We start from the raw sequence: 21,350 nt of genomic DNA on the forward strand, positions 1-21,350 counted from the left end.
AAAAAAGTTCACCGAGAGAGCCAGGCGGGACAGGACATTTCGCCCAGATACCCCCAGAAGGTCACCTGCCGTGTGCCCAAAATGTCCTCCTTTTTCACAATCCCCGGATCGAACAAAAAGAGGAAAAGGACGGCCGCTCCCGAGGCCCCTAAGAAGCGAATTGCAGCCCCCAAGACCGCGAACCGGGCCCCTCCAAGAGCAGCCGCTGGCAAAGGGAAAAACAGTAGCACGACTGGCGCAAAATCAGCAACACCTGCCTCTAAGAAGCGAATTGAGCGTGACGACGACGACGAATCGATCTCGGGTAGCGATTCTGATGATGAGAGCATAGTCAGCGCCGAGTCAGAAGAGGGCAATGGCTCGGAAGACGAGGATGACGTCCCCGGCGAGACTGCTGCAGAACGCCGGTTGAGACTTGCAGAGCAGTACCTCGAGAATGTGAAGCAGCAAGTGGACGAGGCAGGCTTCGATGCCGCCGAGATTGATCGCGATTTGATCAACGAGCGCTTACAAGAGGATGTGGCCGAGTCTAAAGGCAAAGTCTACCGTCAGCTTGCCTCTGAACTTGCCTTCGATCGTGCGACCTCATCTTTCTTCCGCAATAACACCGAGACCTTTACCTCCGTCGCCGTTAACTTCCCCTACGCCTACACTACGACCAAGGACATGTACGTTCACAAGTGGAGGATACAAGATCTGCCACAGAACCAGTTCCCCCAGACCACGCGCAAGAAGCCCAAGAAGCCGCCTGCGCCGCCGCGCAAGCGGCCTGAGTTGCAGACCTGGTTGAGGGGCAACACGAATGCCGCCAACAACAAATCGTTCCAGCGCCACGTTGAGAAGATCCTCTGCGTTGCTGCCTCGCCCGACGGCAAGTACGTTGTCACCGGCGGCGAAGACCGCAGGCTCATCATCTATGATGCCGAGACCCTTAAACCTATCCGTGTCTTTACGCACCACCGCGATGCTGTCACCGGCCTTGCTTTCCGCCGTGGCACGAACCAGCTCTACTCATGCTCAAAGGACCGTACTGTTAAAGTCTGGAGTTTAGATGAGCTCGCCTACATCGAGACATTGTTCGGCCACCAAGATGAGATTGTCGACATCGACGCCCTCGCCCAGGAGCGTTGCGTCAGTGTGGGTGCACGTGATCGTACAGCACGTCTGTGGAAAGTTGCAGAGGAAACACAGCTTGTTTTCCGCGGTGGTGCCGTAGACAAGAAGTCCCGTCCTGACGTCGACCCGCGTTCGCTCCCTCACGAGGGCAGCATGGACCGCGTCGCCATGATTGATGACGAACTCTTCGTCACTGGTAGCGACAACGGCTCACTCGCCCTCTGGAGCGTGACAAAGAAGAAGCCAGTCCACATCCTTCCCATGGCCCACGGCCTGGAAGAACCCCTCCGCCCTGATGAAGTCTCGGCGGATCAGAACCCAGACTCGAGCATCGTGCCTCCGCCCCAACCAAGGTGGATCACGGCACTCAAGACTATTCCTTACTCAGACGTTATTCTTAGTGGAAGTTGGGACGGCTGCATAAGAGTGTGGCGGCTAAGCGAGGACAAGAGAAAGATTGAAGAGGCTGGTGTTCTTACATCAGAGGCTGATCAAGCCTCAAAAGCTGCGCCTAACGGTAAGTCAGCGGATTTCGCTGGCGGTCTGAAGGGTGTGATTAACGACATTGCCATCTTTGAGCGCGGTGAACGCGGGCAGGATGGGATTTGCGTTGTTGCGGCAGTGGGTAAGGAGCACAGGTTTGGCAGGTGGCAGATGCGGAAAGGCAAGGGTAAAAACGGTGGATACGTGTTTGAGGTGCCAAGAGTGTTGAAAAAGCCAGAGGTGAACGGCAACCATAATGATGCATCTGATTTGGAAAGCGAGTAAAAGTATAGAAGTGTTACCTCACTAGGAGAGAGGGACATTGCTGGGAAGCACACATAGAGGATCTTGTACCACAATGTATGATCTACGAGATGAGCCTCTACTCTCCGTCATGGCCCCAAAAATTGCAGCCACTTTTCAAGATCTTTCTTTTATTTCTTCATTAACCGCCAAGGACGCCATGCTATAAGTCTATGGGTATGGAATGCCAGGCTATGCTATGGATGGTACAATACTAAGCCAACTGAACAACGCCTCGCCAATCAATCAGTCAACAGAATGGGACAAATCAGATTGGGTTGACCGGCTACCAGACACCCAACTGCCTCCCAATATTCATAACGCGTTCTTCAACAAATTTCTCTTCGGTTACCTGTTGGCCACGGTCAACAACTGGGGTATCGTTAAGCACATTAGCTTAGTCGGTGAGATCCACAGTTACAGGCTGTCGATGTTTGTGGGTTTTGACCCCGGATGCTTCGTGAGGGCCTCCATTATCCTCAAATTTTGATCTGAGCCCATAAGTCTCCTCAACGCTCAGTTGCCGTGGCTTCGCCGCCGAAGTAGGTGAGGATTTGGTCCGCGTTGACGGTTCTGTTGGAAAATGGGGGCTTGTCTCTGTGTTGCCTTCCGTCAAAGTGAGGGGAGCTGGCTTGTTAAGGGGCTCTCCGCCAATTTTCTCTTTTCTTTGATGACTTTGAATGTGGCTCTTGGCCTCATTCGACGCTGATCTTTGTGCTTGATTTGATTTGGAAGGCGAATCTCGCAGTTCACTCAAGATCTGCTGGGAAGGCGACAAGCTTCTATCAGTTTCAATGGCGATAGATCTCTCCGAAGGGATAGATGTTGGCTTAGATGATGAGGCTACCCGGCTCCGGAGTCCCCCGCTTGTAGTGGGGCCTGTTTCAAGACCGTTGGAAGTCTGCCTCCTTTCGCTAGTCAACCTGGCTAAAGGTGGAGACGAAAGAATCACGCCTTTAGGTTGTGGTGTCTTGATGGCACTATCACTGGTCTTGCGTTTCCTGTTACGCGGGCTTGTTCTCAACGGAGATGTTGCGTGGTCTTGCGGCTGTGAAGGAGGCGGTGTTTTGACCCTTGGGGTAGAGGCTGATCTGGTAGGCTGCGGTAACTCGTTGCTCTTGGTGGTCGTTGGAACGAGAGGAATATCGGATGGCTCGATTGGTTCGGCTCTGTCAGTGGAAGCCACTTCTTTATTCATTGCCTCTTCCGCAGGTGGGCTGGCACGATGATGTGAAGCAGCCCCAGGTGAGCCTTTGACAGTGGAAGACGGATTCTTGGGCGCATCACTAAGTGGCATAGGTGTGCTCGGGGTCGCCGGCTCGCCGCTCGGTTCCTTCTCTGGTGATTTGCTTACGATGCGCGACTGATTATTGGATTTTCGCTTAGCCTTCTTCTCCAAGGATAACCGTTGGTTTTGTTCTTTCCGCTGCTCAATGATGATGTTGCGTAGCTCACCACGCATCTCAAGCGATGTGATAGGCCAGTCCACCTTTTCCTTCCGTACCAACAGACTGACTACGTGGTCTGGGTTCTTCAGAAATTCTCGTAGATAGCCAAGCAGAAATGCGCCACAGCTTGCGTGATCAAGTTGTTCCGGGATGCCTTTCGCAGTCATGCCGAACTGTGCCGGAGGCTCGATATCCATCTTCTTCTTGTCCTTTGCCTCACGTACAAGGTACTCTTTCAGGTTGCCGCAGGTCGCTGAATGTCCGACACCGAGAGAATCAAGTGTAATGACTCTTGCCTCGGAGGGGTCCTTCTTACGAGACAGTGCCCCCGCAGTTTTCCGAGGCGTGTGTGACTTGACGGAAAGGTTAGGTTCGTTCTCTTTGGATCTCGGGTCATCTGCTGAATTCGTGTCGTCTAAACTCATTTGTTGCACTTGTTCCCCAACTGCAGAAACTAGACCCTCTTTTTGTGGCTGCTGAGAGGATGCCTCATCAATTCTCTCTGCGTCAGCTTTCTCGGATTTGATGAGCTTGGACGGATGGCAGATAATTGCAAGATACCAGTGCGCCTGCTCATTGACAGGAACAATGATGTAGTCGTAAGAGAAGAGGTCAACCTTCGCCGTCCATGTTTTGACGCCGTCGTAGTTGATACTTCGACCCGCTTTCTCGGTCAACCTTGGGTAGAAGTAGGTATTCATAAAGTAGATCCTATCGGCCATCTGATTGTTTTCTTGTTCCAATTTGATTTGAAGGTAGCGCGAGTAGAAGCCGATAAGGTTATCATTCATGAATTGCCCCTCTTCAAGTCTGGCCATATCGTCCCTGTAGACAGACGCTCTGTTTTTACCAACGGCCGGAAAAATCAAGGGCCTGTCGTCCCATATATTTGCCCAGTCGGGATTTTGTTCCATCCAGGGCACTGGACTCGGTGACCGCGGTGATAGAATGCTAGACCTGGGGTCCAACGTGTGCCGAGTTGCCGCGTCCTTTGACTGCCTTGGAGGAAGTGCCCTGGTCTGTCTGGTTTCAAGACGGGCGTCTTTCTCATCGCTCAACACAAAATAAGACGATGTTCTAGTGGATGAACTTGGTGCTGATTTTGGAGCCTCAGTATTCATGCTGCTTCTCAATGAATGAGATGGCCGATATGGGGTATTTTGTTGTGGAGTCGGTCGGGAACCACTCTGTGCCACAGACTGCTCCACGCTATCAGTTTTGCTAGAGTCTTCGACTGATGAATACTTCCCGCTGCCCGGCTCTAGTGACGGCATCGGCTTATAATTAGTCGCGATATTCCATTGGTTCTTGAAGATTTTCTGCAGTTGATCACTGGTGCTTTGTTAGTGCCCGTCACTTGAGAACATGTACCGTGGTCAACATACCTGTCTTCTGGCTCACATATGATTTTTAAACGGTTTCCCCAGCTCGCTGACTTCTCTTCGACCCAATTTGCAAAACGAAGAGCATCGTTAGCCTCAGCAAATTCCAAGACCAAGAGGGGAGAAGCAGTCCCCCCTGCAGGTCTCGAGATCGCTGCTAACGGAACCGTCCCTGCAGTGTGTTGGACTTTGGTGCAAAAATTTAATTTCACATCAAGCCAATGATAGTCAAGACGTTTTTCACCCTTGCCATCAACTGCAACGAGATGTTTGGCATCATCGTCCACTTGCAGTATTGGTTGATCTTCAACTGGCAAGTCAGTAATGGTTAACCTGTGTTTTCCCGAAACCGCCCGCTTCAACCTGAATATCGGTTTGTCGACCTTGCGTTTCTTGCTGGAGAAGTACACTGGCGAGATATCTGCGCGCGCTCGACGACTACCTGGGGTGATCGGGGTCAGCGTGTCCTCATCGCCCGAGATATCTTCGGCTTCAGCGCGCTGACGTCTCTTCGCGTCCACGGACTCGAGTGCGAGTTCATCAAGTTTCTCAATTTCGCTGTCTGATATTCCTTCAGGGGTTCTCCTTGGGTGTTTCGCAAGAATCGTTCGTTTAGCTGCAGACTTGGGGCCACTCTTGGGTTGCCCCTTAGCCTGTTTTTTGTTTGGTGGCTCGTCTTTTCCAAGATCGTCTTCACCAGACGAGTCGTTCTCCGGCGACGTAGACTGCTGACTCATAACTACCCTTCGACGGCGTGGTCGCTTGATCCTAATACCGGCGCTGTTGGATTTATCTACATTTCGGTATTCTTCAACGGCCGTGAACCCTGACTCATAGTTTGAACGGTTGCTGGCGATCTCTACATCTCCAGATTTCTGAGACTCTGTTAAGTCTACCACCGAAGAAGCTCTCACCGAAGGCTTTCGTGGCGAAGGAGACTGAGAAGGGAGGCGCTTTGGTGTTGATTGCGCGATACATGGTGCACTGTCTTCGATCTTCTGGCGTTTTGCAGATCTCGTGGGTTCGGCAGGCGTCGTTATAGGACGGGAACATCTCTTTTTCTGGCCATCAGATTCTTTGGGGTTGATGGTATTGACACTGGGGTTAATGCCGCCCAGAAGTGTTTTCAACCTGGACCCGACCTATTCCAGCATTAGTTTAGCCTTCTTTATCTCCTTTCCCCGAGGACCTTACCATTGGGTCTCGAATGGGGACTCCGTCCTTCGGATTCCTGCCAGATCAACCGTCAGTGACATGTTTTGTAGCATCGCGCTGAGTCGCAAAGTACCCGTATGAAGGAAATGAATGGCTGCCAGGATCGTAATATCGGTTTCGAAGTTCCTCGGCCCTATGACCTGGGTTAGTCGCATTCGCCTGTGGCAGGTCTTGCGGAAGCACGTACGTTATCCCCTTTGTTCTTGGGAATGCCTGTTTCCCAGAGGAAACAGGGACACTGTCCACGCTGGCCCGCTTGCCACTCTCCTCGGTTTCAAATTCTTTCCCTGCCTCATGCGCAGTCTTTTCGCGAACTAGCTCCCGAGCTTTGGGGAATGCTAATCTCGTGTCTTCAGGAGCAAGAGACGGCGATAGCGGGATCGAACTAGGAGTGGACGAGTACGACGAGGATGACGGGGAGGCGGCGTACTTTTGGGCCGTTTCATCGCAGGACTGCGGCGAGACTTGGAGAGAAGAAGGCGTTTCGTTAACAGGCGGTGTCGTCCCGTGCTCCTGCTTCATTCATGAGAGTCGGTTAGTGGTGGGGTTCACGCAGGCAAAAAGGCTGCTTGCCCTGCAAGTGCTCGTCAAAAATTTGGGGACCACATTGATGGGCAGCACGCTATACGGAGTACCCTGTGGTTGGATTCGCTGGTGAGAGGGGCACTGGCGCGCTCTGGCAACAGCGGATTGGTAGCCTTGCCAATGGCCTGTGCGCGTGACAGCTTTGGGGATCCACTCCATTAAACCAGCGTGTCGGGGCGCGCCACCCACTGTGAGGCAATGGCGATATCATTTGAAATCGTCCCTCACTCCCAGCCGATTGATCCCCGACACAATCCACGCAAAGATAGCAGGGATTATAAAAGTGCCATAATAAAAATAAGATAAAAAAACAAATTATGAAAGTCTAGCTAAGCCGATGAGAAGAGAAGGGGGCAGACGACAGGTATGATGGAAATGGCAGGTGGGTGAGATCAACATTGCCAGGTTGAACAGAATGAACAACCCACCAAGATCAATAGACCTAGCGGCATACCTGTTCTTTCGTAACTTCCCATCGCGTGTAAATGTATTCTCTTGCGACAGCCATTTTGGTTCGTCACAAGGAGTGTTGCTGGTATACAATCGCTATGGCGGATGCTGTGTGAGACGACTTGATCATGCTTTGAAGAGATGAGCCACAAGCTGGGTGGTCAAGTGGCAGGAAAACTGATGGGGGAATGCCTGTAGTTAAATGATAATAACGATACGAATAGAAAAAAGGCAGAAGCATTTCTTTGGACGGGAGTACCATCAGGTCTTCATACGAGGCTTGCGGTTGTTCACAGCTCACATCTGAGTGATTGAAGGAAGAGAAAGAAAAAAGGCCATGTGTAGCCAGCAGAAGCAAAGCAGGCCAGCTTTCTGGGCAAGGGAGAGTGCGACCAGACATATGACCAAAGTTCAATAGCGCCCTTACTGGTAATCATCTTGACAGTACTCAGAAGCAAGAAGAAGAATAAGTGACTGGGCTCCAAGCTCTAGCAGTTGTTGTCGATGAAGTCTTGTATTGTCAAAATCATTGAGGAAGCAGTAAAAATGTAAGTGTTTAACACCAACGTTCTTGCATGCCATCCTTGTGGCATTCAGTTCTCCCATCAGCAGGGATCCACTGCAGAACTGGCCCCCACAGACCCCACCTCCGGCTCGGCTCCTATCCTTACATTGTAGCTGGTAGGGCCCCTAGGTGAGGTACCCAAGTACTTGCTCCAAGTCCCCTAAACACAAGCAGCCAAAGCTCTAATGCCGAAGCTTGATGGCCAATCGCGCAAAGCACAGCGCTAAAGCCACATCTCCTACCTGTGCAAGGCTGAAGCTTTGTTCCCTAAACGTGGCCTCCCATCACGAACGGACATAAGCTATTTCGTCCTCACTACATTCGCATTCTTCATGCAACTCAGCTGACGAGCTTCTTTTCTTTTCATCTTAACAAACCTACGCCTCTTCAGGCGCTTCAGGTTCTTTCAAAATGTACAACACTTTGACCCGTGGCCAAAATGTTTTTGGCTTTTTTACCACGGTAGCCTTTGTCGTGGCTGCCCTCATCGCGGCCACAGACCTCGTCACCCCACGCGCTCCCTCCGTCGGCGAGATCAAGACCACCAACGTCCAGGTCATTAAAGGACGCCCTCATTACTACTCCACCAAGAAGGAGGAGTATGCCATCATCAAGTTCTCACTCGACGCCGACCTCTCCGACCTCTTCACCTGGAACACCAAGCAAGTCTTCGTCTACGTGACCGCCGAATGGCCGGATAACTCGAAGAAGAATACCGTTCCCGGTGTAAACGCCACGAACCAAGCCGTTATCTGGGACCAGATCATTACTTCTCCAAGCGCCGACCATCTCTCCAACATTGGCCCTGCCGCTCTGCGCAAACTTAAGAAGAGCGCAGAGGGCAAGAGTATCGACCCCAACCGGTAAGCAGATATCGCGACGTGGTTTTTCAAGTTTGAGGGAAAGTTGCAAGAGCTGACAGTTGCACAGTGGTAAGCTTAAGATCAAGAACCAGAAGCCCAAGTACCAGATCACCCACCCCTCGGGTAAGATCGCCGAATCCGACAAGGTTGTCCTGAAGTTGCACTACAACGTTCAGCCCTGGGTTGGCATCTTGACATGGAACCAAAACCGTGACCTTGGATACTGGAAAGCGCTAAAGGGCGGTGTTAGCAAAGCTTTCAAGCTTCCCGCCCTGAAGGTCAAGGAGAAGAAGCCATGATCTGCCCTGAGGAGGAACCTTTCTTTCACGTGTTGTAAACAAATAAATAACAGGATTCAAAGTTACACCGTATGCCAGACACTTGTAGTGACATGGTTACTACTACATTTCTGCAATGACCTCCCGATGTATTAACATTGTCCAAAGCTATCGTACATGGATAATGCTCCAACTCGTAAACAAAATCTGATCCGTGCTTTTAGAGTATAGTTAACATCTAATAGCCATTGCCGTTTCCGCCATATACTTGATCCGTGTCGTAATTGATTCCTGTGCCTTCTTTTAGGGACCAATGCCATCTATCAGAAACCATCCCGCTTCATCAAGGGGTATCCGCTGGACCGCAAAAGAATACAAAAAAGAAGCGTCTACGACTCCGGAGCACCAGTAGATGCTCCAGCCGCGGACCCATTCCCGCCACGGCCACGAGGAGCGCCCCTACCGCGTCCACCTCGTCCACGCCCGCGTCCTCTGCCTCTAGAATCGAGATTGGAAGGGGGCGGAACGTTCGCATACATTGGCTGCTGAGCTTGAGCCGGCACCTCGTGCAGTCCTGAATGTCCAGGATGCTGTACGGGTCCACCACGGCCTCGACCACGACCTCTGGTGTTTTGGTTCCCTCCAGTGCGCTGACCATGTCCGTTTACTTCATGCCCCTCTCCGGTGCCATTCCGCTCACGATAGACCAAGTTGCTATGAAGCAAGTTCGGAGCACTTCCGCGGCCACGGCCGCGGCCAGAGTGACCCTGACTGCCATTGACAGCGCCACGCCAAGTACCCCTCAGCGGGCCGGGGGCCGTAGCATCCTTGAATTGCGGAACACCCACTGTTGCGCTCGTCGTGAGCGACGTCACCGCCGGCGCCGGTCGTCGCTGCATTCCAGCCTTGGAACCGGACACGACTTGTTTATATGTAGTGTTAAGCACCGAAGAGGAGTAGACGGTCATGCCGCGGAAGGGTGGGCACCTGTCTCCTAAAGTCGTACCACTCATAAAGGTCAGGTCCCAGACTACGTCCAGCAGCACGTTGGTTGCGGTGCGGCTGAGACCAACAACTGTTCCTCGGCTTCCGAGGGGAACCTTGCCAGAAGAGGACAAGAAGCTGACGCGGTCGCCAAGAGCAAATTTTTGATTGCTGAGGAAAAGCTCGGCGTCGCTGGGCTTCATGATAGCGGAGCGTGGGACGCCCTTCATGTTCTTCACATCCACATCGTGAGACTGAGTGAACACGTGCGCGCCTGCCTCAGCAAGTCTCATAACCACCACGGAGTCCAGCTGCTCAGCTTCCAGGGGAACTCTCTCAAACTTGCTAGTCTGGGCAGCCTTCAGCCATGCGCCAATCTCCTTCACTCGCTGTGCAGCGACCTTCGGGTCTTTCCAGAGATCAGTGTCGTTGACATCGCTCGATTGAGGGTTCTGCTGGATAGCAGCAAAGAAGTCTGGAAATGCGGCAACATATCTAGCCAAAAGCTCGATCGCGGCATTGCTGAACTCCCAACCTGATTCAGACTTCTGAGAGTAGCCAAGGACCTTCTGCTTTTTGGCGTCAAACTTCAAGTTAAGACCCAAGTTAACTCTTAGTCCACCAACAGTGTTGATTTGGTAAGACGACATGATCTTGCTAAGAATCAAGGGGTGAAGGCTGAGCATCTTTGCAACAGCATAAGACGGGGTGTATCGGTTTTGTCGCTTCATTTCTTGAATTATAGGTTTTGCGAAGTCGGGCTCCTTGTTCTTTAGGACAGAAACTCTAATATTGGCCTTGTTGTTTGCATGGCCTGTGACCTCTAGAGCACGTCCATAGTTGTATTCGCCCAAGAAGAAAGCTTGAGTGCCAACAGGGTACTCTTCCTCAATAGGAACGGCTGCCTTTTCGATGAATCGCTCATCTTCGTTCACCACTTCATCAACAATGGTCTGAGAAGCATAAACGCTCCTCATGCTAGGGTTCTCTGCGTACTCCTTAACGAGAGCACCCTCCTCGGTCTTGACCAAGCCCTTGAGCATATGGACATGAACGAGGGACTCAACAGTGCTGATGGTGAAGCCAAGGCGCTTGGCATGCCAGTTTTCAATGTAGGCGGACTCCTTCGAGAAAAAGTCAATATCTCTAGGGCCGTGGTGCTTCTGAACAACTGCGCCAGTTTGACTGTCAAGCTCATAATCGAAGAGCTCATCGGAAACCTTGACAATCTTCGCCTCTTGAAGGAAAGGATATCCAACAAAGCATCGCTTTCCAAGCTTCTCTCTCGCTGTTTCGACCTTCGTCCTGATTTCCGAGTCGGTAAGTGTAATAATCATGCTAGGGTTCTTGCTGTCTGCTTGGAAGACGTTGACACCATAGCCTTCTACAAGCATCGCTGTGTATGGCAGCGTGTGCAATGTTGGAAAGCCTGCAAGAGCCTCAATGTTGGTCTTGGCACCTTTCACAAGGCCGTTGCGGAACTTCAGCCCGTCAGTGTTGGGGAGCTCAAAAATGTTCTCCACACAATAACAAGGAGAGATATCCGGGAAGACGCCCACAAACGATGATGGGTAGGTATAGGCGACCTCTGGGTTGTATGTAAATTTCAATGCCACGCAAAACCCGTTCCTTGCTTGCTGGTCCTTAGTAAGTAGCTCATTCTTCGGTCCCATGGCATCGAGCAAGCGCTTCTCGTCGATGAAAGGGATCTTGACAACGGCCTCCCACTCCATTTTCTTTCCATTCATGTCAAGTTCGAAGTCTCTGGGATAAAAGTCGTAGATTGGAGACTTAGGATTCGTCATCAAATCCCAGTACACTTCAGGCACAATAGACTTGCTTCGATCGGGTAGCACACCCATGAGTTGTTCATATGGTCTGAAAGGTTGGCCCAGCTTGAACTTGAGATCGGCCCCGAGACCCTTTACAACATCTAAAGCTTGAGTTAGCGGTAATCTTCTGTCTTGCTGCAATTGACCTACCGGATGTCAAAGGTGAGTAATGGTACTGGTAAAACCAAGGCCACGAGGCGATGCCCTGATAGTAATAGTACAAGACCCATTGGAGACCTTGGACGTAGTTTTCACAGAGCTTAGTTAGCTCTGCATCGTAGGATTCAGGCGCCCATTCAGGGAATTTCTCCAAGTAGTACTTGGTCTTCCAAGCTTGGTATTTCTGGTCATACAGTTCCTTGTAGTGATGCTGGGCATCTTCTGGCGTGATGTCAACGACAAGAGCTTTGTCGTAGTTTCGCATAACCCGGTAGAGTGCAAGGGTTCCTTCCTCCTCTTCATCATTAGCGTTCTCTGCAGCTCCCGCGGGGAACGAAAGGAGAAGATGACGGTGGCCGTCATCATCTTCCTTCGTGCTCCATTCAATATGGAGGGTATCAGCAAGGTCTTGGACAAACTTGCGATCAGCGGCGTTGAGACTTGTTCCCAAGTCAAGCGGCTCGGGCGAGGGCTTATTAACATAGGGGCGAATCTTTTGCTTCCACAAATCCCTCTGGGCAGAAGTAAGAACAAGTCCTTTTCCCTTGGACTTCTTGCTATCAGCGCCGTTAGGCTCAGCCAGTCTTTTAGACTGGAACCACTTCTCATCGCTGACATCGTGTTCAAATTGGTCCTTCTCGTCCTTTGCAAGCTCGTTAAGAAGTCTAGAAAGGCGCTCGAGATTGATAACACCGCCTTCATTGATGTAACCATCTCCCTGTGGGAGGACAGACTTATAAATGCGGAACATGGCTGCGAGCGCACCTTCGTTGATGTGAAGGCGCGGGAGATTGGGAAGGAAATCGTTTCCAACGAAGAAGGCCATGAGGATGAAGTCGTCGATTACTCGCTCCAAATCGAATGGGAAACTCAGTCGACCGGGCTCTTGGAGTTCCTGGAACTCCAATTCGAGGTACTCACGAACTATGCATAAATGCATCAAGTAGAAGTTCTGGTGCTCCAGTTCCTTCGACTTGTTCTTGCTCGCACGGCCAAAGGTGACCTCCTCGCGAAGGAGACAAAAATGAGGGTCGTGGCTGAGCAGACCGAGCATGATGAGATCGGCATCAAGGCCGTACAAGCAGTGTCGAACGTTGGGATCATAGTCAGGCTGCGCCTTGGCGTTTCTGATGTACTCCATGATCTTGTGTTCACCCTCACCAGGAACCTCGTGACCGGACAAAACGACCTCACAACCCTGCCAGTCGGCGTCCTCAGACACCTTCTTGTTGACGAAATACTTAAGTTGCTGGGTAAGTTTCGCCATGAACTCGGTACCGGGAGTAATACAGTTGCTGTCGAAAGGGGGCTCCTTGGGCATCTCGACACCCTCATTGATGGCCTTTTCACGGGCTTTCTCAGCGTCAAGAGCCGTTCGGAAACGTCTGGCACGCTGCTGGTTCATCTTGGCTCTCGGTGCAACACCGTCGATGGCCATGAAGAAAAGCTGCTTCGGCTTGATCTTCCCAAACAAGTGCTCAATGTAGTTGAAAATGCGAATGAACATCTCCTCCTCACTCAGTCGGAAGGTGGTATCTTCTCCCGAATCTTTATGCGTACAGTTATGAATGATTCCGTTCATGTCCAGCTATCGAACATTGTTAGTGATTCGTACTCAAAAACAATATGGTGGTGAGAGAGGCGAACGTAGAGACAGTCGAACTCGGGGATCCGGTTCTCGGCAATGAGCTGGGAGATGGCCGGATAACGCTCCGAGAGCCATCTGAAGAATTTGGGAACACTAAAGGTGAAGATGTTAGTAAAGTTGGCCCTAGACTGCAAAGCAGGGTTGGAAGCTCGACGAACCCCATAATGTGGCAATGGTGGGCGCGGTTAAGCTAACCGCGGTTAACAAAGGCAAAATTGATGAAGTATTGAATGATATGATTGATTCGCGGAGGTAATCCTGTTGATCCTGTCCGTCTCAGGGCTAAAAGCGTTCGGGTTTTCTCTCCAGACACGAGGGAGGTCCTGGTGTAGGAGTCCAAGTGAATCAGGCGCAAGCTAGTTGCGACTTGTGAAAGGAAAAGAGAATGAACAGTTGAAAGAATATTCAACACTCAGCTATTCGAAGCCAGAGTGCTTGCGATTCTGCCAGGTGAACAGGGAACTCGGGCTGTCGAGCTGTGTGAGGGCGAAAGGATGGTAAAGTTGGGTTGCGCAGGTGAAGCTGGACAGTTGGACTGGCGCTGGGATGAGATGGGCGCAATCGATATGGATTGGATGATGCAGGAACTTCCGCCGGCTTTGGGGTGGTGGCGGGGCTAGGCGGGATAACGCTGTAGCACCAGTGGCCACAGGGGCTCAGGCCTCAGTCATCACTGTTTCTGCCCTGGGCCCGGTGTGACTCTACGGGACACCTTGGTGCTCAGGCTCTTGTAGGCCTGCGCCACATATGAAAGACCCCACCAGAGCTGTGGCAAGGGAAGATGGGGCTGATGCTACTCCATGCCTCAGTTCGAAGCACAAAAATGTGGGGGATCACTTCAGTTTAAGCCATTCCCTCTTCCGATTAGCGTGGCAGGCGTCACAGCTTGCGCGCCTGCTCCTGTCCACCCAAACCTTTGCTGCACTAAAGTTTCAATCTACGCGCTGCGCGTCTTCTCCGAACCTCCACCTCGCGTCAACCTCCTCCGCCATTGTTTGCGCCGCCAAAGAACTTCCCGATTATCACGTTGCGGACCCCGGCACAACGCAGCACCATCTTACCAAAGCGGTGACACCTAGAAACTGAAATCAACTCCCTGATTGAATTGTCAGAATTCTACTCACAATGGCTCCTGCTCAGGTTGTTGACGATGTCGATGGTAAGCTTTGTGAATGAGTTCCCATATGCATCATAATCTAACCCCTTCGCCAGTGGACATGGTCCAAGAGGAAGACGAGGACCAGGAACAACGTCTGATTAATGAGGGTTTGTGCAAGTCTCCATTCCCTTTCACATCTAAAACTAAGTAAGCGATTAGAATACAAGACGTGGAAGAAGAACAGCCCCTTTCTCTACGACATGATTCTCAGGTATGACCGGCCACAGCCTTCGTCCCAATTGCAACTAACATGCAGTACAGCACGGCACTAGAGTGGCCGACTCTGACTACACAATGGTTTCCTGACGTCAAGGAGCCCGAAGACAAGAACTATCGTATCCATCGACTCCTTCTTGGCACACATACGTCTGAGGGACTCCCCAACCATGTGCAAATCGCCGAGGTCAAGATTCCCAAGTCCGCGTCTCCGAACCCGGCCGACTACAACGAGGAGTCTGGAGAGATTGGAGGATATGGCAAGTCATCCAGCGGAGAGTCTTCTGCTGTCGAGTTCAACATCGTGCAGAAGATTGATCACCCTGGGGAGATCAACAAGGCTCGCTATCAGCCTCAGAACCCCGACATCATCGCAACGCTCTGTGTTGACGGCAAAGTGCTTGTTTTCGATCGCACAAAGCACAGCTTGCAGCCCACCGGCAAGGTCAACGCCCAGGTCGAGCTCATTGGCCACAAGCATGAGGGATTCGGCTTGAGCTGGAATCCCCATGAGCAAGGCTGTCTTGCATCGGGCAGCGAAGACACCACTGTGTGTCTATGGTACGTCTAGACCCTTAACGCCATGGTTGAATAAGGCTAAGACAACTCTACAGGGATCTAAAGACGTTGCAGAGTGGTAGCAACACATTGAAGCCCGCTAGAAGGTATACTCACCACACCCAAATTGTCAACGACGTTCAGTACCATCCAATTGCCAAGAGCTTCATCGGAACAGTTTCGGATGACTTGACCATGCAAATTATCGACGTGCGTCAGCCTGATACGAGCCGTGCCGCTGTTGTTGCCAAGCGTGGCCACCTTGATGCTATCAACGCCCTGGCCTTCAACCCCACTTCAGAAGTCCTTGTTGCGACAGCATCGGCAGACAAGACTTTGGGTATCTGGGATCTGCGTAATGTCAAGGAGAAGGTTCATACTCTGGAGGGCCACAACGATGCAGTTACCTCCCTCTCATGGCATCCCCAGGAGGCCGGCATTCTCGGCTCTGGCAGCTACGACAGACGGGTCATCTTCTGGGACCTGTCTCGTGTCGGTGAGGAGCAAATGCCCGATGATCAGGAGGATGGCCCCCCAGAACTGTAAGTCCCGTCGCAACTCGCAAGGTCTTCTGTTACTAACATAAGTGTAGGCTTTTCATGCACGGTGGCCACACAAACCATCTTGCAGACTTCAGCTGGAACCCCAACGAGCCCTGGCTTGTTTGCAGTGCCGCTGAGGACAACCTGCTTCAGATCTGGAAGGTTGCCGACTCCATTGTCGGCAAAGATGACGGTGATCTGCCTCTTGACGAGATCGACCGATAGGCAAGGTGGAGTCTCACAACTACTTCCGCGTAATAGCTGCTGTTTGGTTGATACCAATAACGGGAGGGCGCGTGCCAAAATGGTGATGAATTTGGGGGTTTCTTACTTTTACTTTTCCCTTTTTGCTTTGGCGTCTATGGACATGTGTGGAGATAAATTCAGATTCCCAATCGGCTGCCTTTTTCACTTTCAGTCAGGATGTCATGAGCCCTACACAAGTGTGATCTTCTCAGTGTTCCTCCATGGTGCCTCTACATCGATGTTTATGCGAATGTCCCGAAGGACCTTTTTGATACCACACCATTCTTCACAAATCATGGTGACCACACTATGAGAATCCATATCGAACCATCACGCTTTCAAGGACACGCAAGTCGAGCAAGAGAGACGGTGTCAATTCTGAGCGAAACAAATCGAGTGGACAGACCATAGAATAAACGGCCATGGCCCATGCCTTCCTTAGTAAGAATGCCAAACATTGGGGAGGTTTGTATAGCTGATGCATTCGACACACATACACAAACATAAGCACACATGCGAATTGCTTTTTCTCCACCAAAAACCGTCCACCAAGGAGGGAATAGAAAATATATGCCACAAAAAAAATAAAACAAAAAAACAACGAACAGGAAAAAGAAAAAGCAGTAGAGGCACGTAGCATTTCAAAAGGAGGAGAAAGATTATTTCAAACCAAAAGCCTGCCCTGCCTGCCTGCCTGCCTACCCTGGACCCTGTCCACTCCCCGACTCCCACAACGCTGCCGCCCATCCAGCCGTATAGAAACCATGTTCGAAGGGGATTGTTTGAAATGCCAAGCCAATCTTTCAAGAAAGGGGGAGATGAACAAGGACTAGGAATTTTTTGTGCGTTTGGGGAAAACAACAAGAGACAAGAGATAATGTGAGGAAAGATAGCGGTAAAAGACACGAAAAAACTGAGAGAGGGTGAGAGAGGAAAGCAAAAAATAATTGAAAATCGACACGACAACTTCTCACACACAATGAAGGCCAGCCAGGTATACCCTTAACACTCCCTTCGCTATGCACTCCCCTTTGGACCGCCCAAAATCCGACCGAGCCGCAACCGCAACGTCCAAACCAAGGTTAGGCCATAATCAACAATCCGTAACTAGCCAGCCCTTTTTATACTGACGCTTGTCAGCGAGAAAGCAATTCCAACAGCGGTGTCCGTCCGTCCGGTAGTGTAACACTCTTTTTGTCTTTCCAGCCTTGCAAACTTTTTACCCGCATCCCGTGGTATACCGACAACCAACCCCCGTCCAATTTATCTTCCAAAAACCTATGCCCACCCATCCGTTGAAAGCAAGCGTAAGTCCAGAAGGTAATTGCCAAAGGTCAAATGCTCTATGTTCTTGATTCCGAAGCTCGTTCCGCAGAAATAAGTCACATTGCTGAAAACGATCCAAGGAAGCTGATGCAGCAGCCTGGATTTTATCTTGTTTCTCAAAATCCAGTTTCGTAGTTTAAGCAGGAGACTTGCTCGGCGGGGCGGCTCCTCCGTTTTGACGGGCATCTCCGCCGCTGACGGAAAGTCCTCCGATGCCACTGGAGAGGAATGCAAAAGGATCGTTCTCGTTTTGCGAGTAAAAGTTGTTCGAGGGGCCGGCAGATGCAGGGCCGTTGGAGGCAGACTGGAAGGCAGCCTCGGCAGCACGGCTATCAAAAGGGCCGGCAGAGTGAGAGCCAGGGGCCGGTCCAAAGTGAGTGTTGAGAGACGGGTAGGGGGCAGCGCCGCCGCCGATACCCGAGGGAAGGGCATAAGTGCTGGGAGGGCCACCGAAATGCTGGCCACCGTAGCCGCCACCAGAGGCGAAGCCACCACCAGCCGAGGCGAAGGGGCCAGGACCAGGGGTGCCGCTCATAGAGCCCTGGCTCATGCTGTAGTTGGAGGGAGGGTCCATGGGGGAAGGGTAACCACCAGAGTCCGCGACAACGGCAGCGCCAGCACGGCTGGCACCGCAACGCAGACAGCAAACGTTCTTAGCAAAGTTGTGGTAACCGCAAACCTCATTACCGCACTTCCAGTCTCCGGCGCGGAAGGGAACGACACCGCTGCCGCCCATACGGCCACCGCCGTGACCCATGTGTCCGTGGTGGTGCTGGGGAGGAGGCATCATGGCCGGTGGTCCATATCCATAGCCATAGCCCATGTCACCAGTAGGACCGGCGCTGACAGCAGGGAATGAGCAACGGAAGCAGGCGGTACGTCGCTGGAAGTTGGAGAAGCCACACGAAGGGCAGGTCCAGTCGCCGGGACGAGGACGGTTCTTGCTTGGAGGGAACGGCGTCAGAATCTCGGCGGCACGGTCAAGCACACGGCTGGAAGAAGGGGACACCTCGATCGCCTTCTCGTTAAGGGCGCGACCGTTCATGCATAGACTTTCAGCGGCCTGGTTCGTTGTCAGCAGTGATCCCTCAATAGTTAATTCTGAGACGTCTTCTTGCGCCGGAAAACCCAATTGACAGCATTTCGCCGCGAGGAAATTGTGGCGGCCCATTGTCTGTCCAAAATGCGCGAGTACAGGATTGATAACTCACCTCTTCGTGAGAAGAAAAGACAGCAAAACCGCTGCCGGTAGGCTTGTGCTGCTCGGGGGTTCGGAGAGTCCAAAACGCAATAGGGCGACCACCAAACTGGGTGAACCAGCTCTCGAGCTCGGATTGAGTCGTATCGTGAGGCAAGCCAGACATGTGGAGGACCTTGCTTCTTTCGGACAGGAAAGCACGCACATCGGCGCGCGCGTCCATCGGCCGAGTCAAAACATCGGGATGCTCGTGGGAGGGCTGCGACTTGCGAATCAGACCTCGAAGGACGCGAGCCAGAGTGACGGCCTCCTCCATGGCACGGCGAGGGGAGGCAGGAGCCAACGCCTGAAGGTGGAAAGGCAGGTTGTGCTTGATTGGAGCACTAGACTGGACCGGCTCCACCTCCAAGGCGGCACAGATATTGGACAGCATTGAGGGCCCAAAAGGCAGCGATTCGGGATGGTGTTGCTGCCATCTCTGGTACTCAGTTCTCAAATCGAAAGTACGGGAGTGCTGAAGGTATGGAGGCAGGACAACGGCCTTGTCTCGGGCTTCTCGGGGCAGTTGGACGCGAAGGTCCCAAGCATCGAGGGTGACGAAGACGAAATCGAGATTTTGCGAGGTCAAATGCTCATTCGCAAAGGTGTCGAATCGGTTAATGGCATCTCGGAAGGTTCCAGCATTACGCACATGTTCCCAAGTCAAAGTCGTCAGGCTCGCTAAAGAGAAAAAAGTCCCAGAGGTTAGCCAGGAAAATTTCAGACCTATCGTCGCCAGTGCTGGGGTATGCGTCGGATGGCGTGACAGGAAAGGACAAGGTCTCAAGGCTCGTGCGACTACTTACTGCACAAGGGTGTGATCGGAGTGTTGATGGGTTTGACAAGAACGCTCTCGCGGGTGATCTGGAGGCAAGCTCGTCAGTTTGACTGGAACATACAGCGACGTAGGGCCCCCCCTAGCTCGGGCAGGAAAGCTCACCTCCTCAAGAGACTTCGCATCAAGCAGGATCCATCCAAGCTCGATAACCTCGGCGGAGTCCTTGGTGACGTAGACGCCGTGCTCATCGCAGGTAGTTGCGACGTGAATCACGACATAGCGATCAATGTTGAGCTGGTTGCCAGCGGGAGGACCAGACATTTTGGGCAGGTGGTGGCAGTAGCACTAAGGGCAAAAGCTGCACAATAAGAATAATGGGTCGATTGATGTCTGGTAGAAGACTCGTCGATGGTTCGAACAGCTGTTTACCGACAGACGGAGGGTCGCTGCAGCGTTACGACTCGAACAAACGACGGATATTCGGGGAGGGGACGGAAGTAGTTCCCGGCAAGCTTGCTTCAGGAGAGGTGCTGAGCAAAGCAAGCTGCTGCAGCAAAGAAACTGAAGCGGGAGTTGCGGCAACAAGCAGGCAAGGAAGAAAAAGGGAAACGAGGACGAAATTGACCAGTCCTCGTGTCGTCGTGCCTTTTTTTCCTCGCAGCTCGGGGGGAGAGGTGGGAGGTTCGGTAGGGGGGAAGAAGGAAGAACCGAAAAGAGGGAAAGGTGAAGGGAAGGTAGAGAGAATGGGCAGTTGACACAGGAGAAGAAAATTGGTGTTGGCGTGGGACGTGGGAACGTACTCCGTAAGGTACCGTGCCGTACAGTACAGTAAGTAGTACCTTACCTCCTTCTGCCTTACGTTGGTCCTTTTTTGGGAGCAGATCCCTAAAGTACACGCGCTGGAACCGCACTGCTGTACAACACCACCACCACTGCAGTACCCGCGCCCCAGTTCCTTTTCAGGTTTGTCTGGTCAGTGCAGCAGGCAGGGGAAAAACAAGAACACCCAACCAAAGGTAATTACTTATGGCCAAAAAAAATAAATATAAAAATAAAGCTCAGATAAGGCACATCGAATTTCGATGCGACTGCCGGGAGGTGTGTTGGTACAGTAAGGCAACGTGAATGGAAGTACCTGACATGAGGGTGACCGGTGGATAGTAATGACTGAGAAGCTGAATAATTACCCGCCCGTTCACCGGTATCGTTCAACGGGGGCCCGAAGCCTAAAGATTGCCGGGGCTTGGTGCCAGTTGGGCTTAAACTTCTTGTTTCTCCCTTCTCATCTACGACCCTGCCGGGGACAAACAGGACTCCAGGGCACTACAAGGCAGACAAGCAGGGAATCGGAAGCTTTACGAAATGAGTTTGGCTGCCTCAATGTTTCTAGGCATTGGCACTGGATGGCTCGAGTGACCAGGTATTGTGTACGTAACTCAGCTGGCTGGCTACCTAGATATAGCTCACCATGGCCAATACGTCCTATGTTACTGTCTACAGATTTGCATACAGTACTGTGTTATAACTATACTGCTTGGATAGTATCTGGTGGGCGATTCCTCTTATCCTCCTCTATCCTCGGCAACACCTTGTGCTCGTCTCATCACATTCTAACGCGACTTCAATGGCTTGTTCAGAAGAAACTCCCTCTGAAGCACCACGAAACGCCTGCAATTGTCAGCTGACGTATCAAATCAGCTTGCTGTCTGATTGCAGTACCGAGTGCGAGGTACTGCAGCATGTCTGTTGGCTCTTTAGTGTAATAGGGGTGGCGTCAGTGCTGTGCCGGAGACTGTGCCCGTGCCTATATCAGTTAAAACTCCGACCCGCCCTGCCTGTCTACTAACTGAACGATAAAACCCAGCGCACATTCACTCGGAGTGAGGGCAGGAAGCGTGGAAGCCACATCACCACGCCAAGAGCTCTTGCCGTGGTCGCTTAAGCCAGGAAAAATGGGGTAGAATTTCATGCTAAAGA

The 21,350-nt window shown here is 51.8% G+C and overlaps 6 protein-coding genes across 6 annotated transcripts; 3 read left to right on the forward strand and 3 right to left on the reverse strand.

The window, feature by feature from the left end:
• Positions 1-81: 81 nt before the first annotated feature.
• CTRU02_201685 (wd repeat domain-containing protein) lies at positions 82-1,884 on the forward strand (the record flags this gene model as incomplete). The annotated part of the gene is made up of 1 exon (XM_036729810.1): positions 82-1,884. The coding sequence occupies one exon, from the start codon at positions 82-84 to the stop codon at positions 1,882-1,884; it is 1,803 nt and encodes a 600-aa protein (XP_036578343.1).
• A 415-nt stretch (positions 1,885-2,299) lies between these two features.
• CTRU02_201686 (ulp1 protease family protein) lies at positions 2,300-6,469 on the reverse strand (the record flags this gene model as incomplete). Its single annotated transcript, XM_036729809.2, has 5 exons — positions 2,300-4,682; positions 4,736-5,874; positions 5,927-5,963; positions 6,021-6,080; positions 6,135-6,469. 5 exons carry the CDS (start codon positions 6,467-6,469, stop codon positions 2,300-2,302), a joined length of 3,954 nt encoding a protein of 1,317 aa, XP_036578344.2.
• Positions 6,470-7,958: 1,489 nt separating this feature from the next.
• On the forward strand, positions 7,959-8,709 carry CTRU02_201687 (signal peptidase subunit family protein; the record flags this gene model as incomplete). Its single annotated transcript, XM_036729812.1, has 2 exons — positions 7,959-8,410; positions 8,478-8,709. 2 exons carry the CDS (start codon positions 7,959-7,961, stop codon positions 8,707-8,709), a joined length of 684 nt encoding a protein of 227 aa, XP_036578345.1.
• A 368-nt stretch (positions 8,710-9,077) lies between these two features.
• Positions 9,078-13,474, reverse strand: CTRU02_201688 (alkaline phosphatase d; the record flags this gene model as incomplete). The annotated part of the gene is made up of 4 exons (XM_036729811.1): positions 9,078-11,605; positions 11,655-13,251; positions 13,311-13,404; positions 13,470-13,474. 4 exons carry the CDS (start codon positions 13,472-13,474, stop codon positions 9,078-9,080), a joined length of 4,224 nt encoding a protein of 1,407 aa, XP_036578346.1.
• A 962-nt stretch (positions 13,475-14,436) lies between these two features.
• On the forward strand, positions 14,437-16,011 carry CTRU02_201689 (chromatin assembly factor 1 subunit; the record flags this gene model as incomplete). The annotated part of the gene is made up of 6 exons (XM_036729813.1): positions 14,437-14,470; positions 14,524-14,577; positions 14,630-14,681; positions 14,732-15,247; positions 15,301-15,786; positions 15,837-16,011. The coding sequence occupies 6 exons, from the start codon at positions 14,437-14,439 to the stop codon at positions 16,009-16,011; spliced, it is 1,317 nt and encodes a 438-aa protein (XP_036578347.1).
• Positions 16,012-17,494: 1,483 nt separating this feature from the next.
• On the reverse strand, positions 17,495-19,694 carry CTRU02_201690 (RNA-binding protein; the record flags this gene model as incomplete). The annotated part of the gene is made up of 4 exons (XM_036729814.1): positions 17,495-18,421; positions 18,570-19,276; positions 19,402-19,459; positions 19,536-19,694. 4 exons carry the CDS (start codon positions 19,692-19,694, stop codon positions 17,495-17,497), a joined length of 1,851 nt encoding a protein of 616 aa, XP_036578348.1.
• Between the last annotated feature and the right edge of the window lie 1,656 nt (positions 19,695-21,350).

This window comes from Colletotrichum truncatum (genome assembly GCF_014235925.2).
Source record: "Colletotrichum truncatum strain CMES1059 chromosome Unknown Contig_0001, whole genome shotgun sequence".
Lineage (NCBI taxonomy): Eukaryota > Fungi > Ascomycota > Sordariomycetes > Glomerellales > Glomerellaceae > Colletotrichum > Colletotrichum truncatum.